Source organism: Elaeis guineensis, chromosome 6 (genome assembly GCF_000442705.2).
Source record: "Elaeis guineensis isolate ETL-2024a chromosome 6, EG11, whole genome shotgun sequence".
In the NCBI taxonomy this organism is placed as follows: Eukaryota; Viridiplantae; Streptophyta; class Magnoliopsida; order Arecales; family Arecaceae; genus Elaeis; species Elaeis guineensis.
In genome coordinates this window covers 14,476,402-14,496,398 of record NC_025998.2, presented here as the reverse complement: position 1 = coordinate 14,496,398, position 19,997 = coordinate 14,476,402, and the positions used below count along the sequence as shown (strand labels likewise).

Genomic DNA, 19,997 nt, shown 5'->3' with positions numbered 1-19,997 from the left:
TCGGTTGGGGTTATTTATACCCAACAATTATCATATGAGAGTATGTTGTTATATTATAATATATTATTATAATAATATATTATAATATAATAAATATTACTATTATAATAAATATATTATATATTATGATTATATTCTATATTATTATATATTATATCTGTATTATTTATATAATAAATATATTATTATATTATGATTATATTCTATATTATTATATTATGATATCTTGTATTATATTATTATAGAATATGATATATAATATATATATAATATAATATGATATAATATTTATATAATATAGGATATTATAGGAAATATGGGTAGATTTTAGTAGCTTATCCAGGAATGTAGTAATGCAAAAGAACATGGATAGTAGATTTCGAAGCTATTTTTTGATATATAAAAGAATATAACTAAACTAATTAATTTCCTATCAAAATATTGCATAGGAAACACTATCCTAGAAAATATATATTCCTAAATACAATTTTTACTTTTAAATGAATGGGCCTTAAAGAATAAATACTAACATATTTACAATAAACACAAATCCACCAAGATGTACACTCAGTTTATGCTAATATACAGAAATACTATAGAAATAAATAAAAAACTGTCATGGATAAATAAAAACATGTACTCTTTAGCAAAATTAAATAGAAAGAAACATCTAAATGATAAACACCAGCCCCTTAGATAAACAAAAATCCTTTGAGTTAAACATCTAGTCCATGAAGATAAAAAAAACACTACAAAAATAAATAGAAAACAAGCAACATATAAACAAAATTTGCATTCTCCATCAAAATTAATAGAAATATCTACAAAGTAAATACTAGCCATTTAGGATAAATATAAATCCTCCGGCATAAATATCTAATCTATGTTGATAAACAGAAATATAGTAGAAATAAACAGAACCATCCATGAATAGATGAAACATGCATCCTCTTGTAGAAATAAATAGAAATATCTAAAGAATTAACGTAGATTCAATTGCTTCTTGTTTCTTTTTCTTTTTTCTTTTTTTTCCTTCCCCACCCTTTCTTTTTTTTCTTTCTCTTCATCTTTCCTTTCTTTCTTTCTTTCCTCTTTGTTCTTCTCTCCCAATATATATGAGTTTTGGAGTCTAGCTATTGTCTCGATTCTATTCTATAAGAACAAGACATAACAGCTGGGATACCTCCCATACTAATTTACAATAAACACAAACCTTCCAAGATAAGTACTCAGTTTGTGCTAATATACAAAAATATCATAGAAATAAATAGAAGACTCATTATGGGCAAATAAAAAGGGTGTACTCCACAGCAAAATTAAATAGAAACATCTAAATGATAAACACCAACCCCTTCAGGATAAACAAAAATCTCATCTAGTCTATGAAGATAAATAAAACCACTACAGAATAAATAGAAAATAAGCAACAGGTAAATAAAAATTGCATTCTCCATAGAAATTAATAGAAATATCTACAAAGTAAATACTAGCCCCTTTAGGATAAATATAGATCCTCTAGCATAAATACCTAATCTATGCTGATAAATAGAAACATCGTAGAAATAAATAGAAAACTATCTATGAATAGATGAAACAGGAAAACATCCTCTTGTAGAAATAAATTGAAACATTTAAAGAATTAATGTGGATTCAATTGCTTATTTTTTCTTTTTTCTTTTTTTTTTCTTCTTTTCTTTCTTTTTTTCCTTCCCCCTCTCTTTCTTCTTTTCCTTCTCTTCATTTTTCCTTCCTTTATTTCTTTCCTCTTTGTTCTTCTCTCCTAGTGTAGATGAGTTTTGGACTCTAGCTACCATCTAGATCCCATTCTCTTACAAGAACGAGACACAACAGATAGGATACTCCTGTGCTGATGAGACTTAATAGCCTTGGATAGTATATCATAATATTAATATCAAAAATATATTTTAAAAAATAATTATGATCTATATCTATTATAGGCTATTTTATTTATATCTATTCTATTATATCTATTTTATATTGTACTTCAAAAATAGTTAAGAAAAAAAAAAAAAAAGACTTCACCCTGCATATCGTGCAGGTTACGCTAGTATATTACTTAAATGGAGACAACCTATGCCAAGCTCCATATTTATTATGTGGATACCTATATTAATAATTTAATTGATATTATTCTTTATTTTAGAGAATTAAGGATCAAAAATCTATTCTAATTTAGTATATATTATATCTATTATTTATTATATATCTACGTGAATTCCTTTCCATGCGCTACAAGGATTCTAGCATCAATAGCGATATCAATGTTCATGACTATTGTTAAAATTTATTATTTAATATGCAGCAAATATTAATGGCTTCGGTACTATTAAGATTCTTTAGTATTGATTAATGATGGAAGTTTCAACACGGCAATCATTAAAGCTGATATTGAAATATTTTATTTATTATAATTTATTATATTATTATATAGAATTTCAAGAATTAATAGTTGAGAAAAACCCAGTGAATCGTGTGGATAATATGCTAGCTGGAAAGACATACTACTTGGTAGCAGAATTTTGTTGATTGAATATTTTATATGGTAACTTCAAAGGAGGGAAGGGTTCTTTCTTATGACCCATTATATATACACACACACATATAGCATAGATCTCATAAACAGGTCTATAGCTAGGAATACATTGCTTGAAGAATATCATGGTGAATGTCCATAGTACTTCCCTTCTTTCATTTTATTGAAGCCCTTTCGTCAAAATCCCAGATCCATCTTCACCTGGTCATCAATAGCTTTCAACATCTCTTTTGCTGTATCTATAAGAGAATTAGTTTTTCGCATTACGTGAAATGTTTTTTTATTAAAAATTTTATTGTAGCTTTGTGTCCTTATTTTTACCATTGGCGATAACATCATTTTTCTTTTTTTAATTGCTTCTACTTTTCTTCCATCACTCTTCATATTCTTTTTTCTCCTTCATGCAGGAAATCACACCATTTCTTTTGTTTTTGCTTTCGATTCGCTTGGTTGCTGGGGCCTCTCCTGTCATCAATGTTTTGGATCATGGGGCTGCTGGAGATGGCATACACGATGATGCCCAGGTATAAGAATTTGATCTCAATGCCTTGAAAGCTGTGTGTGTGTGTTTGTATTTTTTTTGTTTTTATTCAAGTCTTACTCCCAATAATTGCTAGCGATTTATTCTCTATTGTTCTTAAAATTTATAAAAGTTTCAACAAATCTTCCAATATTAATCTTCATAAGATATATTGGAATGTGGCTTTGTCTATGTCCATAAAATGCGATGACCAAACTGCTAATAGTGTAGCAACGGACTGCTATTTGCTTAGAAAATAAAATTCAGAGCTCAGCTTTGCATTTATTACAGCAGTGGTATATATGAACAACATAAAGGTGTTATATAAATATTTGTTATATTAATAAACTAGCAACAGGAATCATATTATGCACTTTTAAGGAAAAAATGAAATTAAAAATTGAAGTTTATTTCTTTACTGGCAATATTTTTATCCTTTTTTCTTATTTTTAATCTTGGGATCATAATTAGAATTTTTCCTCTTTTGGTAGGAGAACTAGATTTTGTCTTTATTTGTTTCTTATAGTCGGAATTCTGTCATGCTTGTTTACAGCCAAGGTTGTAATTAGGTTCTTTTGTTAGCCCAGTTTTCTAAACCTTTTCCTTGAATCTTTTTATTACCAGGAATATATAAGTAATCTAGGAAAAAATGAAAGGATAATTTTAATATGAAAAATGATAGACAGTATCTAGGAGCAATATGTGCTCTGATTTGGAAACTATGATTTTTTTAATACAATATTAAGAAGCAACAATCTGATATCATCAATTAAAAAAGTGCCATTTATTTTTCCTGAAATACTTATACAGAAAACTAAAATCTGCCTATAAACAAATATAAAGAAACATAATCACAATCTTGAAAGCTAATAAACAAGGTTAAAAAATTAAAAATCCAGCTTGCATGTATGTATGTATGTTTATGCATGCAGTAGTGGAATTGTGGTTGACCATGCAGCTCTGACGGTTGTGTTGCTGCCTTTCTCAGGCACATGCAGAGCATGTATTGATGCATGTGTACGTACATGATATTTACAAATTTGTGCACGTGGATCCATGTCAGATTGCACGCATTCTTGTAATTATGCACTGAATACTGTAAATTGGCGTCTTTTAGGCGTTCGGGAGGGCTTGGATGGCCGTGTGCTCCACCATTGGGTGGCCAACATTACTGGTTCCTCCCGGAAAGACGTTCCTGCTGAGCGAAGTGTCATTCCCAGGCCCCTGTCCTTACGACATCACCCATCTTCAGGTATAATCCATTTAACTGAAAAAATTAGGCAGGGGTTTCAATAAAGCTAGCAATGGGAGTGGACTTTGACATGGGGAAAGTTTTCTCGTAGGTTGAAGGAAATATTGTGGCACCTGACAAATTGTGGACCTCCCAAATTAGCACCAGTTGGATCTCATTCACAAACATCACTGCCTTAGTTGTCGATGGTAATGGTCAGATTGATGGCCGGGGTCCCGTCTGGTGGGATTGCAAGAAGAAAAATGTAAAAATGTTCTCGCTTTCTAGTCTATATCCTCCATTTTTGCCCCTTCCAAAGATTATAGCCTGATTCATTTTCCCGTTTTTTGTAACTTTTATTGCAGAAATGCGATAACGTGCCTTCTGTAAGTATATGCTCTTCCAGCACATCTAATTATGTATATTTGAGTGCTTCGGATGCAGTCAAGTTTGTTTCGTTTATTTTGTTTTTTATTGTTATCATTATTTTAGGTTGGCCTCTACGGTACTCAAAAAGTACCGTAGAGTGCTGTATATGATTGGATATCATTTATCATAGGACGGACAGTCACGAGCTTGTAGGTTAAAATACTAGGAAAAAGAAATTTATGAACCTTAGAGGTATTTCTATGGTTTAGACAAAACACGCACGGTGGCGTCTAACATGCACAGCACTTTATGGTATTTTTTGAGTATGGATCCCGTTTCAGGCTTTCATAGGCAATAGGCTATATTTTGAGAGAATGTAAACCTCCACCACAATACCCCTAATCTCCAAAACTTTGATAGAGATAAGATTTGAACCTGGATTCGTAATACAACCACAAAAAGACTGTCACCAGCTTCATAAGCCTACACCCTTTGTAGATGGGCGAGTAGTTCTCTTGGAATGTTCAAATATAAGCAGATAGTTTCCACCTCAGCCGTTGAGAATGTCTTCACCCGGTGGGCTTTGGTTCCTCGTTCTAAGATTCTATCAACCGATAAAATAATTGTAATATGTAGTTGCCAAACAAGAGCATGAGGGCCAATAGCTCATTGACCTGACCCTTTTAAAACTTGAAATCTTCGGTTTGATCAAAATGATGGCTTGTCCAATCAGGTCTTGCTTGGCTGGTTTATATTTGATAATTTGAAATCTCACCCTTTTATTGTGGTCTCTCATAATTACTTGATTGATCATTGTTCTTGTGGCAGTTACTTGGTATCTCCGGCTGTGTGGATTTTGAGATGAGGGGCATGAAACTTCTCAACAGTCCAGGGGAGCACCTCATCGTGGACAGGAGCAAGTGGGTTCGCTTGAAGGGCCTCAACTTCACGTCTCCAGCAGACAGTCCTTACACTGATGGCATATACATCGTAGGGTCTCATTATGTTGAAGTAACGGGTACCACCATTGGAACAGGCAATTCTCTCAACCAAGACGGCAAACTAGACTTAGCAGCTTAAATTTGCTAGTCTATTGATGGAATGATTTCACTTTGTATAAAATGTAGGAGGTGATTGCATTACAATCGGAGCAGGCTCTTCAGACGTGAACATAACAGGGATCACTTGCAGCTCTGGGCGTGGCAAAAGGTCAGTTCTAGGTTCTAATTACTGATGACCTCATGAGAGCAAGCTACTTCCTACTTCGCACGGCCTCAATGCCAAAGGAAAAAAAGCTTCATGGAGTTATCCCGTACCTAGACAAACACGATGTCTCTTTGATAGTTTTGTATTGCACGTCATAAGATAAATCCCTTTTATGAAGGGTAACCATATGATGAATAATAAATTTCAAATTTTTACCTTTTTTTTTTTTGCTTGATTCTTTTCCCAAGCAAAGGGGAAGGGAAGGTCGGAATCGTTTCTCCTTCCTCGTTTTAGAAAAACAATCAGATTGGGCCCATCAGAATTTTATGCCAACAAAAGCACAGCAAATTGAGAAGCAACTTTTATGCCAACAAAAAAAAATATAAAATAGATAGTATTCCTTTACTTATTAGAATCCCAACTGATCAAGACCATTACCCAGGTTTAAGAGATGTCAGAAGCTAATAGGAGAAAGGAAAACCTCAAATTTAAAAGTTCTAGCATTTTGTTCCTTCCATAACTTGCACCAAACAACAACTAAAATGTGCCAACCAAACCTGAATTTTTTTATCGATCCTCTTCAATCTCCATGTATCCCAAAAGGATAAACAAATGGAGAACCATCCTTCTATTTCATTTATTTCTGAAGAACTCCCACCATTGCTTTAGTTACCGGCAGGATATGTAGAAAAATATATATTTATTTATTTATGGAAAGCGTGTTATAAGAGGCAAACATGCAGAAAGCCACCAGAGCTAGCTCAAGAAACCATAGAAAGTTCATTTGAAAATGTTGAGGAGTTTGCTTCATAGATGGGGTTGTCTCTAAAGACGAAAAGGTGATTATATTGGTTTAGCTTCTCGGGCTCTCATCCCTACCACAAATTTGACCTAATCTATGCAAAAAAATACAAAAAAAAAAAAAAAGACCTTCAAATGAGAATATGAATGTAGAAATATTAAGACCAACTTGGTGAAGGTTATAATAGATTTTGGCACTCCCTTAGCACGGTTTGACTTTCCTTTCACTTATAACTGGAGGCAGTACTATTTCTGGAATATGGTAGCTAATTAAGTCATATTTGCTAGAGCTTCTATCTTTAGAGTTTTGAGCAGTAAAACTTCTACTACTAAAGCATTTGATAAAAAGTGGTTACATATTTGGCCACTAAATTTCTTTTAAGTACTATGAAACTTTCACTGCAGTAAAAAGGAGCAATGCCGACGCTAGAACTATCATTTACCGATGCTGATAAGCATCGGCAAAAAACTTTACAACCCTTCACCAAGCATCAAAAAAGTATCGTTATATAAGGCGTGGAAAAGAATTTTCCCGACACATTGAGAAAGCGTCGGTATGTTTACAAAATTTTCCGATGCTTCTGTAAGCATCGTTAATTAAGTCATTACCAATGCTTATAAGCATCATCTTTTGAAAATATTTTTTGATGCTTTTAAAGCATCGGAATTAAATAAATTCAAAAAAAAATAATACTTATATTTTAAAAATAATCTGTGCAATAATACATACATCTGTTCGAAAATTATTAAAAAAATTCCAAACATCCCTTTCCAGATTCGGATGAAAAGAGACCTACAAGGAGCAACAGGTTTGTACAAAATGGATTCAAGATACCAAGTCATCATCCCGAGGACACTGCTTTTTCGCAGGACCGATGGTTGCTATGTCTTTGTTCATTACCTCTGCCACGAGCTTCCCTGCATGCGCATCTACAAAATCAATGGGGTGCAATGCTGCCCCGTCACTTATGTAACAACGAATAACTGTAAGAGATGCTGATGGCTATCTTGTTCAAGGTTGTCATCTTTAAAGGTTGAGATGCATGCACGTAAATTGCTGTATAGATTTACAAGCATACCAGTGCCTTATCTAACTATTTTGGATGACTAATTACAAGAATAAAACAAACAACTTTATATTTCATAAACCATTTAGATTAACCCTCCAGCCGATGCAAATTCTTCCAGCAATTTGTTGATGGGTCCCACTAAAAATCCACTGGTCATGTTCATTAGAAATGTAAAGACATGCACCTTTGGGTCTCACTCAGCTCGGAAGGGAGACAAACGGCGATTGAAATCATGGCTGTGGACTGTCTGTGCATGGAAATTTCAAACTGCCACAATTGAAGGCCATTGGAATGGTGAGCAGGGTATTCGAAGGCTAGACAAAGTACACTTCAACCTACACTTCTACTTCAGAATCATTGAGCTTAGACCTCACCTTCACCACGTGCCACTTGCAGTAAGGTCAGCCGGCGATGGGTAACCATATTTCTTGGGCACCAGCTGCTTATGCAGCAATCATATTGTTTACAGAAACCTAAGGGAAATGTTAAGTGCACGTCTACAAGGTTTTGTATATTCGACGTATTATTATACATTGCTCCGTGTCTCCCACCTCTAGAGCCATATGCCTGCAGACTAGGAAACTATTTTGGTGCAGTTCCTGATCACTTAATCATAAATTCTGCACTTTCACATGCCCCTAGTGAAATCAAGAAACATATCCCACACCGGCCTGTACTTTGTAAAATGCTTAACTGCACATATACCTGATTGCTGGCCCCTACAGGAGCAATTTTTTTAATACAGATTGTGCATGCCCTTCCTCAGATCTTCTGAACCTTCCCTTCAGCACAAAATAAAGTGCATTATTATGCTGGCAAATAAAATCCATAATGGAACAAACTGGCGCACATGTAAGGTTATGAAAGGCACACCAATTCAAGTACGCATAGATGGAAATCATTTCAAATCAAGGTTGAAAAAACAGTTACATCATAACACCCACAACGAATGGGTGGAGAAAGACTCAAGGTATGCTTGGAAAAGGCTGCAGCAGTTGAGTAAAAATATGTGAAAGAAGGCAGAGCTGGCTGACCAACAGAAATATATTAAAATGTTGAAACAATATATATGCTTTCATCATGAAGGAGCACACGAGCATTTTCATGATAAACTAGATCCAAAAAAAGAACTGCAGGTTAGTTCATTTACAGAGTATTTCAATCCTTGCTTTAAGTTAAATATATCTAAAAAAATACCTGCTTAACAACTTGAGTTGGCCTGCAACACACATAACACACACACACACACACATACATGGTCTTAGATCAAGACCATGTAGAAGAAGCTTACATTAAAAATAAAATTCACATATTAGCAACATAAATTGCAATCAAATAATCCAATCAAACACCAACACAAACATAATAGAAACTGCATAACATCACGATCAACATATAAACCTGTCCATTATAACAAAATTCAAACAGCAAGATAAAGTCATAATAACAATCCATATCAATACATAAACCTGTCCATCAAGTTTATGAATTACAAAACTCAAAAAAAAGATAGAAGCATCGGGCTATCAGTCATCCATAGAAGCATGACTGCCATCAACTCCATGACTGCTGGAACCACTAGGAGCCTACAACAAATATATAAAAACTTCAGTGTTGAGAATACGAAAATCATAATGTAAATTAAATGATTAAGTTTATAAACAAATATAAATATTGTTGTGATTCTAATAATGTGGAGAGTACCAATAGTCCCACATCGGTTGTAAGTCAAAAAAGACGCGCTTATAAGGAGAAAAAAATCCTTCCCACGTGAGGCGTCTTTTAAAGGGCAAAACCGTGAGACCTATGGGCCAGAGCGGATAATACCTCACGTAACGGGCCGAGCCCTTATCCGCAACAATGGCACACTATGAAGGGATCGAGATTCGCCTCGATTTTTTAGGACTGAGGTCCGCTTCGGCTGACTGTGGGGCTCCTCGGACTATACACATCGGAGTCTTTCTTGACTGGGGGTCTCTATTGTGGTTCTAATAATGTAGAGGGCACCAATAGTCTCACATCTGTTGTGAGTCAAGGAAGACTCATGCTTATAAAGAGAAAAAAATTTCATATGAGGTACCTTTTAAAGGACAAAATCGTGAGACCCATGACGGCCGAGCGGACAATACCTCCATGACGGCCCGAGCCCTTGTCCGCAACAATGGCGCGTCAGGTAGGGGTCGAGGTCTGTCTCGATTTTTTAGGGCTGAGGTTCGCCTCGGCTGACTGTGGGGCTCCTCGGACTGCACACATCGGAGTCCCCTTGACTGGGAGGCTCTGTCGTGGTTCTAATAATATGGAGGGCACCAATAGTCCCACATCGATTGTGAGTCAAGGACTCGCGCTTATAAGAAAAAATTCTTCCCACATGAGACATCTTTTAAAGGACAAAATCGTAAGGCTCATAGACTAGAGCGGACAATACCTCACGTGATGGGTCGAGCCCTTGTCCGCAACAATGGTGCGCCAGATAGGAGTCGAGGTCCGCTTCATTCTCTGGGACTGAGATCCACCTCGACTGAGTGTGGGGCTTCTCGAACTGTACACATCGGATTCCCTCTTGACTGGGAGGCTCTGTTGTGTTTTAATAATATGGAGGGTACCAATAGTCTCACGTCAATTGTGAGTCAAAGGGAGACTCATGCTTATAAGAAAGAAAAAATTTTTCCCACGTGAGGCGTCTTTTAAAGGACAAAATCGTGAGGTCCATGACCAAAGCAGACAATACCTCATATGGCGGGCCGAGCCCTAGTCCGTAACAATGACGCATCAGGTAGGGTCAAGGTCCGCCTCGATTCTCTGGGGTTGAGGTCCGCCTCAACTGATTATGGGGCTCCTCGGACTGTACACATTGCAGTCCCCTTTGATTGGGAGGCTTTGTGTGGTTCTAATAATGTGGAGGGCACCAATAGTCCCATATCGATTGTGAGTCAAAAGAGACTTGCGCTTATAAGGAAGAAAAAATCTTTTCCATGTGAGGCACCTTTTAAAGGGCAAAACTGTGAGGCCCATGGGCCAGAGCGGACAATACCTCACGTGACGGGCCAAATCTTGTCCGCAACAAATATAATAAGATATGTACCTTAGAAGATCCACAAATGTGTGTAATGCGGATGTCAACTGATCAATTTGGATCTTCAAGCTAGATATCACAGTGTCATAGTTCTGTTTTATCACCCCCACCTGCACTGCACCTGCACCCATGCCTCTACTTGCTCCTGCATCGGCGCCTCTACTTGCTCGTTGATCTGTGCCTCCATTCGAGCCTTGAGCATAGAAATATCAATATTGCTAGAGCTCTCTCTAGCATCCTGAGTGTATCGACGTATGTTAGATAACTGAGTGGGGGTGACTCCAACTCCATAACCCCTCACTCGACCATAGCAATCCGGTCCCAGCAGCTCTATCATCACCTGGGCCTCGATATAACTGGCCTCTGTAGATTCTAAGGACTCGCCGACACACTCTACAATAGGAGATGAAGCTCTCCTGTATTCAAAAAAAAATATATTAATTTTATAATTAAAAATAAAGTGTAAATCATTGCACTAAATGATTATAAATACATACAAATATATCTCTCAACTCGTCAGTAACAAAATGACTATCTCGATGAATATGAGTCATCTTGTAAAACTCCACCTGACCAAACTCCCCACTATGCTCATTCATCTACAGAAAACATAAATTTCATAAAATATATGATCCATAAATTTTAATTGACAAATATTTTGTAATATGATCTATAAAGTTTGTAATATGCTAAATATTTTCAAATAAGCTTATGTATTCTTGTGTACGTCGCGCATAGCTCTTGGACTCTGATGTATGAGGAACAGACTGAGTTGCTCGTGCAATTCTACCAATTGCAGAATATGCCTACAAAATAAAGTAAATAGTTTAATATCTTTTGTGTATATCTAAATTATCTATATTAATAATCAATATAACATAAGATATATGATGAATGCATACAATTACCTATTTCCTCTCAGAGAACCAATAATGGACAAGCTCCCTTCACTAATGAGGATCAATATCAGGAGGATAAATATGAGCAACATCATCCTTCGCCAAACCCTCTCTCTTGTAGTTCCTCTTTAATGTTGCCTTAAATTCTTTTCATTTTTGATTAAGGGACTTCCACACCGATTCATGGTTATCTGGAGAGAGTACAAATTTACTCTACATGGAAGCAAAGAAGGATATCCAATTATTAAACAACATAATTAATTTGGTACAAACAAATTAACATAAATTATTAAGTCATCTTTTTGCCTCTTCTAATCGTAGAATCTCAAGCTTATATGCATGAAGCATATCGTTCCATCTAGAATAATTCAAAGGACAAAGCTGACCCTTCTGTACAACAGTATCTAAGAAGCTCGTCAATAATCTAGCCGACTTGTTGATGAGCTGCCCCATCCGATTGCATCGGATGACAACCCTCTCACCCTCAGATAAGTGCCAAATATCTCTAGCTCGTATGGGTCCACATCTAATCTGTGCTTTTCTGGATGCATTTACAACAAAAACAAAATGAGAATTAATATTAATAATCACCTAACAGAAATTAATACGTAAGTCTAAATAGTCATGAATATATAATACTTCTATTAAAATACCTTGGATATGTATTTCATCCATAACAGGATTCTCCTTAGTAGGAGAATCCGACTGTGACTCAGAAGGATCAGCATCGGACTACTGTGGGAATGACGAAGACCGACCTCAGATGCTGGGACTGTCTGCATCAAGGCATGATGTCACCTAATATTCACAAATAGAAACAAAAATCAGATAACATAGTTATGAAATGATAAATATAATATTGATTAAATTACTAATAAAAAGTAAAATTAATTTAACAGATATGAATATATAATAAATGTACACATCTTAAATCTCTTACCAATTCAAAATTAGTCAATATTTTCTCCTTCAATATCTATCCTAATCAAGCTTGTAGCATTTAGATCATTAGTCGATGTAAAATTATAAAGCATACACTGCATATAAGTCTCATCATCCTCTACCTCTAACCCCTTTCTCATATTATACAAGTCTCAAAATTTTGTTCTTACCACAACAGTCCATTCCTTATCTTTCAAGTCTTGTACAAAAAAAATTTACGAGCTTGAGATAAAAAAATAAATGGATCATCCTTTAATAACACCCCAGTATGTATTAGTCTTGAAAAATTTATAAGTGTAAATCCATTCATATCTTCCTTTAAGCCCCTTAGGGAGTTTATATCCACCCAATTATATCGAAACAATACAACTTTAAATTTTTCATAGTAATGCAACTCAAAAATATCTGTAAGTACATCATAATAAGTTTTTCCATCTGCTTCTACCATAATGCTACTGTTCTGGATTTTTCTAAATTTTTCATATTCTTTCGTATGAAATTTAAACTATTAATGATGAAACCACTATATCTGTTCACAATATTGTTAGGATCTCAAACGATAGCAATTAATTCATCTGAATAGCTACTCTCTATCATCATTGGTACCTAAAAATCATGATAAAATTGTTAATGTATTATTTGATGCTTATAAATGTACTCAAATATTAATCTTTCCTCTTACATAGATAACTAACCTGTTTAAAAAGCCGTTCAGGGAATAACTCAATCAACTATCATTGCTCAATCCTTAGATTGGGTCGAATGATGTGGTTTGCTCATCTCTGAGCAACCAAAAATTTGCTACAAGAAAAATTAATTCATTAATTAAGAACATTATAGATGATGATAATGAAATAAATCAATATATGACTATACTAACATGTGATACCGTGATATTATGTCATTATGAAGTAACACATAATGATGGGCATGTGCTAGAGATTTTCTGTCAAGAACCACACTTTCAACCTTCCCCAAAACTCTTTCAGTAGTTAAGAACTTATAAATTTTTGAGTTATTGACTATATTATAATTTTTTTACAGTCGATTAAAAATGGTTTCTACATTTTCAAGATATTTTTAACAAAATGTCAAACACTCTTCATTGCAGGAAGGAACAACCAAGGCTTGCACAGATAGAAGAGAAAACTAACTACAACATTTGAGGTTTAGATGAAGGTGTCAATGATATTCAGAGATTTGCAAAGTTTTGGAAAATGGCAAATGAGTATGGTGAATATAAGTCAACTAATCTTTATTTTTGGCAAAGTCGGGCATTTCCACAAATTCTAATTTGAATAACTCTGAAGATTCTACTGTAGGAATGGATTAAGATAGATGCATGTTAGCGCTCTCTTAGTTTTCTGATACTAATATTAGTCAGAAACTGTCAAGGCCAAGGCATTTCAAATTTTCAATCAAATTGAACAGTGCAAGATGTTTCCATACTACCAAAAGTTATGAATGTCTACTTAGTACATGGCATGCGATAACCATTGCCGATGCTAACCAAAACATGTTAGAGGTAAGAATGCCTTAGCTTTCAACTTAGCTCCCTTAAGGTTGAAACACTTAAATGGTCAGTCAATGTAGCACAATTGCCTCACACCTTCAAACACAGGCCGTTTCATTGGGAGCACAGAATTTTAACCACTATCTTTTACAACAATATAAAAGTTTAACATAATAATTTGTTAATGCGGTCCAGGGTGCAAACAGGTCTAATGGGTGGGAGATAAAGTAGTCCCCCCTTGGTAAGAGATTCCTATAAGTTCACTTAATTCAACAGATCCAAGGATGCAAATCTTCAATGCATTATGATTGCATCATAGTGTTAAATTAAAGTGTCTACAAATCAAGCTAGTAGATTTTAATATAATAAACCTCTAAATAATATGCTTCAATAAGAAGCTCCGATTAAAACTTCATAAGCTTAAAACCAGGACAAGAAGCATCCCTGCTCAGAGAACAATAGCACATAATCAGTCTTCTAGTTATGGTAAAAAAAACATTGACAAAAAAAAGGTAATGGCATAGTAGATTGATTCAGTTATATTGTTTGCTAACACAATCTTCATAAAACTGGTGGTATGAATTAAATCGTATCAGAAAATCAAGAAACATTGGGCACTCCTTGGTTACAAGTGCTTGGGTGGTTGTGCGACTTTGCACAAAATACATGTTGGGAGTCAACAAGAGAGATTTAATGCCTATTCCCTTGAAATTCGTATCTGAGCAGGAGAATTTTTACCAAATGTTCCAGTTATACGTAAGTGCAAAAGTTTGACAAATTGCAATGCATGCATGATGCCCTGAAACAGGGACTCACCAGGAAACCAGATACTCTTGACACTTTGACTCTCTAAAACAATTCCTTTAATCTCAGCAGCTCAGCATCCCTGTATCCCAATCAACCTTGTCATATAAGGTGACTTGTCCAGTTACTGCTATACCCAACGAGGAAACTCCTGCTCAACTTAATTGCTACCATGCACTTGATTAAAATACTTGATTACAATCGGAAGGAGCATTGAAGATGAGGTCATAGTTAGTGGTTTGAGAATCAGACTGGAAGCAAAGAAAATGATCATTGCAGGTAATGATAAGTAGAGAAGTTTGTATAAGCTCACCAGAGTCCGAATCCAAGTAAATATAGTCTGGGATCTGATCAGGAAGCAGGCTAAGCTCGCCCGACAGAATGCAGTCCGCCTCCTCCGCCAGCGGCGCGACGACGATCGACAACCGATGGTGTAGAACTAGTTACACGCAAAACTCCTTCGAATCAAACCCCAAAGAAAGGAGGAGGAGTGAGGTGGAGGGGCGGAGAGGTCGGAGGAGGAGGAGACTGTCGGCGATGAGGCCAGAGGAGGAGGAGGACAAAGAGAGGAGGAGAAGCGAGGCAGAGGGCAGAGAGGCCGGAGGAGGAGGAGACCGTCGGTGATGAAGCCGAAGGACGAGGAGGAGGAGGAGGAGGAGGAGGGGGAGAAGAGGGATCTATGAGGGAGTGAGAGTCAGTTTGGCGATGGATCGGGGAGGGGGAGGGGAGGGGTTTAAATCGGTGGAGAGTCGGTATCCGAACGGGGAAGGAGGCACGGAATATGGAAGAGCCTAGAGAGGCGGTGGATGAGGCGGAGAAGCTCCTGAGAGAGGACTAGGATTTCGAATCGGAGAGGGGGTGGAGACGGGGGCTGAAGCTAATAGTAAATTTTAGCGGCGTTTAATGTTCTCCGTCGATGCTTTTAAGCATCGTAAATATTTCAGGTACCGACGCGAATAGAAAGCGCCGGCAAATGAAAGCTGTTTTTTAAATTTGCCGACGCTTCTTCCTAGCGTCGGCAATATAAAGTCATTAATTTCCTAATCTTTTGTAGTGTTCAAATTTGTTATATAATCAAATTAAAAGTAATTTTAGGATCAAATCACATCTTGCATAGTATTTTCAATAATTTAACTATTAATATGAACAAAAATAATTATTATAAACTATTTTTAATTTATAAATTATTTATTTTAATTAATATATTAGATATAAAATTATATGGTATCAATGTATTATAATAATATAATAGTACTATATTATTGTTAGAATAATATTAACTTGCAAATTATTATTATATAATGATGTATTGTGATTAAATTCTTATATGACATTACAAAGTTTACAGTGACAATTATGTAAAAAAAACACTTACATAATTACACAATCCAAAGCTGAACAATCAAAATCTTGACCTTGAGTTTGATATTATCTCTACAATAAAAAGTATCCATATCATTGCATTTATATTAAATCTATCTAGCATAAAAGCTTCTAGTTCAAATCAAGAGATCACATAATCATAATAGCATCATGCACTGAGTACTAAGTTAAGATCAACCTATAGTTTGTTAGTTTATGTTTAGACATAATTGACACCTCCAATGGGATGCAGAGACAAAAAGTGAGCCATCACAATTAAAAAACTAAAGGAAAAAATAAAAAGAATAATTGCATGCCTATGAAACCACAATAAAAGCAAATCCCATCTTTATTAATTTGTCAAATTTCTATAGACCAATGAATCCAAAAATTTTAGGAACTTAATATTCACTAACCAAGAATCTTAAGAGTTAAAAATATTGAAAATCCAAATCAAAAGATCATATAAGGTCCAAAAGATCATCTTCAATGCATATTGCTATTTAAGTGTCTTAGAAGCATTTATTTGCTTTGGTTCCCTCCCTCAAGGTAAACAAATTTCATAATCTAGTATGCTGGTCAAATTTATGCAACAAAATAAAGGAGGATTGAGAAATCAAAGATATAAGCAACATGAACAGCTCCCTATTAGCTAAATGGGCATGAAAATGTTTGAAACCATGGTCAACTAGTGGATGGAGGGACCTAACAATTCAGCATATCTTTATACCTATTCAATGGAAAGGAAAGAAAAAACTCAACCCTTCTCTAAAATTTAGAAAAATTATAGAAAGAAAATCTTTGAAAAATCAACTCTTCTTGATTATTTTTTGAAGTAAAATTTTGTACATATTTTCATCCACCCAAAAAAATCACTTTTAAGATGTCCATGCACCAAAAAAAAAAAAGTTCCTTGAAATTCATTCAGAAAGAAACATATGTAGCGACAATTCCATGCATGAAAAGAAAAGAAATATAGCCTTCCAAAGTGCTGCAAAAAATGAAAAATCAAAAAAATTATGCTTCTTATTTCTTTTGAAAATTTTTAAAAATTAAAAAAATATAATTTTTGATATATTTTTCTTTGTACATAAAAAATTTTGAACTTGAGTTTAGTGTCATGATGATTGAAAGTAATATGAGACCCAAAAAAACTTAATAACTATTTATTCCTATAATTCAAGTGCCAGTCTAGATGATCAAAGTCATTGAGAAGATTAGTATCATGCCTCCATTTTTTAATTTTATTTTTCAATTCTTATTGTTCTTTATTTCATAAAATTAAAATTTTGTTTTCATTATCACCCTATCCATCGCATGTGTATCATTTATGTGAGAACCTCTATTCTCTCTTTTTGTAGAATTTTGTTAAAGAGCAATCTGAACTAATATATCAGTAGCCTCTAAATGAAGTTTAAACTTTATTCTTATATCACTATTTTTCCTTTCGTGCACCCTCTTCTAAACACCTCATTCTTTGATCTTTCTTTAATAAAGTACAGGAAGTTCTTTCCTTCCTCCTCTTATGTCAAAAAGATTTCCTCTCCCTTGCAAGCTAATTCTCTTTACTTGTGTTTTGTATATTCTTTTCTTGTAACCTCTTCTGATATAAATACTTCTCCATCAATAAATTTGGGTGCCTTTATAGTCTCTCTTCTGATATATTTTTCTCTACACATAAAAAATTTTGAACTTGAGTTTAGTGTCATGATGATTGAAAGCAATATGAGATCCAAAAAAATTTGGTAACTATTTGTTCCTATAATTCAAGTGCCAGTCTAGACGATTAAAGTCATTGAGAAGATTAGTATCATGCCTCCATTTTTTAATTTTACGTTCCAAGTTCTTGCTATTCTTTATTTCATAAAATTAAATTTTTGTTTTCATTATCACCCTATCTATCGCATGTGTATCATTTATGTGAGATACCTCTATTCTTTCCTTTTGTAGAATTTTGTTAAAAAGCAATCTGAACTAATATATCGGTTGCCTCTAAATGAAAGTTTAAACTTTATTATTATATCACTATTTTTCCTTTCATGCACCCTCTTCTAAACACCTCATTCTTTGATCTTTCTTTAATAAAGTACAGGAATTTTTTCCTTCCTCCTCTTACGTCAAAAAGATTTCCTCTCCCTTGCAGGCTAATTCCCTTTGCTTGTGTTTTGTATATCTTTTTCTTGTAACCTCTTCTAATATAAATACTTTTCATCAATAAATTTGGGTGCCTTTATAGCCTCCCTTTTGATATGTTTTTCTCTGCACATAAAAAATTTGAACTTGAGTTTAGTGTCATGATGATTGAAAGCAATATGAGACCCAAAAAATTTGGTAACTATTCGTTCCTACAATTCAAGTGCCACTCTAGACGATCAAAGTCATTGAGAAGGTTAGTATCATGCCTCCATTTTTTAGTTTTACTTTTCAAGTTCTTATTATTCTTTATTTCATAAAATTAAATTTTTGTTTTCATTACCACCCTATCCATCGCATGTGTATCATTTATGTGAGATACCTCTATTCTCTCTTTTGTAGAATTTTGTTAAAGAGCAATTTGAACTAATATATCAGTAGCCTCTAAATAAAGTTTAAATTTTATTCTTATATCACTATTTTTCCTTTTGTGCACCCTCTTCTAAATACCTTATTCTTTGATCTTTCTTTAATAAAGTACAGAAAGTTCTTTCCTTCCTCTTCTTATGTTAAAAAGATTTCCTCTCCCTTGCAAGATAATTTTTTTGTTTGTGTTTTGTATATTCTTTTCTTGTAACCTCTTCTGATATAAATACTTCTCCACCAATAAATTTGGGTGCCTTTATAGCCTCCCTTGTGATATATTTTTCTCAACACATAAAAAAATTTGAACTTGAGTTTAGTGTCATGATGATTGAAAGCAATATGAGACCCAAAAAAACTTGGTAACTATTTGTTCCTACAATTCAAGTGCCAATCTAGACGGTCAAAGTCATTGAGAAAGTTAGTATCATGCCTTCATTTTTTAATTTTACTTTTCAAGTTCTTATTATTTTTTATTTCATAAAATTAAATTTTTATTTTCATTATCACCCTATCCATCGTGTGTGTATCATTTATGTGAGATACCTCTATTCTCTCTTTTTGATAGAGTTTTGTTAAAGAGCAATCTGAACTAATATATCGGTAGCCTCTAAATGAAGTTTAAACTTTATTCTTATATCACTATTTTTCCTTTCGTACACCCTCTTCTAAACACCTCATTCTTTGATCTTTCTTTAATAAAGGAAGTTCTTTCCTTTCTCCTCTTATGTCAAAAAGATTTTCTCTCCCTTGCAGGCTACTTCCCTTTGCTTGTGTTTTGTATATCCATTTCTTGTAACCTCTTCTGATATAAATACTTCTTCATTAATAAATTTGGGTGCCTTTATAGCCTCCCTTCTAAGAGAGAGAGAGAGAGTAATCCTTGGAGCACACAAAACCATGGAAATAATATTGGCTGAGGAGAGCATGGCGAGAGAGAGAGAGAGAGAGAGAGAGAGAGAGAGAGAGAGAGAGTAGTCCTTGAAGCACACAAAACTATTGAAACAATATTGGCTGAGGAGAGCATGACTTGCCATACAATACAAATAGATTTTGATCTTGATTTTACTCAAAGCAAAGTCCAACCTCATTGCACC

At 34.5% G+C, this 19,997-nt stretch overlaps 1 protein-coding gene, 2 long non-coding RNA genes and 1 pseudogene across 3 annotated transcripts in view; 1 reads left to right on the top strand and 3 right to left on the bottom strand.

Annotated features, from left to right (window-relative positions):
- LOC105037022 (probable polygalacturonase At3g15720) overlaps nucleotides 1–5,754 on the top strand; it is an 8,957-nt gene extending 3,203 nt beyond the window's left edge. Inside the window, exons 2-6 of the mRNA XM_073260038.1 lie at nucleotides 2,962–3,078; nucleotides 4,192–4,326; nucleotides 4,418–4,570; nucleotides 4,671–4,691; nucleotides 5,503–5,754. Of these exons, the coding sequence (XP_073116139.1) occupies nucleotides 2,962–3,078; nucleotides 4,192–4,326; nucleotides 4,418–4,570; nucleotides 4,671–4,691; nucleotides 5,503–5,754 (678 nt within the window). The remainder of the gene's footprint in view (nucleotides 1–2,961; nucleotides 3,079–4,191; nucleotides 4,327–4,417; nucleotides 4,571–4,670; nucleotides 4,692–5,502) is intronic.
- A 3,322-nt stretch (nucleotides 5,755–9,076) lies between these two features.
- On the bottom strand, nucleotides 9,077–12,476 carry LOC140858481 (uncharacterized). The gene is made up of 2 exons (XR_012142048.1): nucleotides 12,377–12,476; nucleotides 9,077–9,337 (listed from the first exon to the last, which is right to left on the bottom strand). It is a non-coding gene; the product is annotated as an uncharacterized lncRNA (long non-coding RNA).
- An 11-nt stretch (nucleotides 12,477–12,487) lies between these two features.
- On the bottom strand, nucleotides 12,488–15,860 carry LOC105036685 (uncharacterized). The gene is made up of 4 exons (XR_003799543.2): nucleotides 15,296–15,860; nucleotides 14,995–15,172; nucleotides 13,361–13,466; nucleotides 12,488–12,521 (listed from the first exon to the last, which is right to left on the bottom strand). It is a non-coding gene; the product is annotated as an uncharacterized lncRNA (long non-coding RNA).
- LOC140858597 (uncharacterized) lies at nucleotides 12,674–13,262 on the bottom strand (annotated as a pseudogene).
- Nucleotides 15,861–19,997: the final 4,137 nt, after the last annotated feature.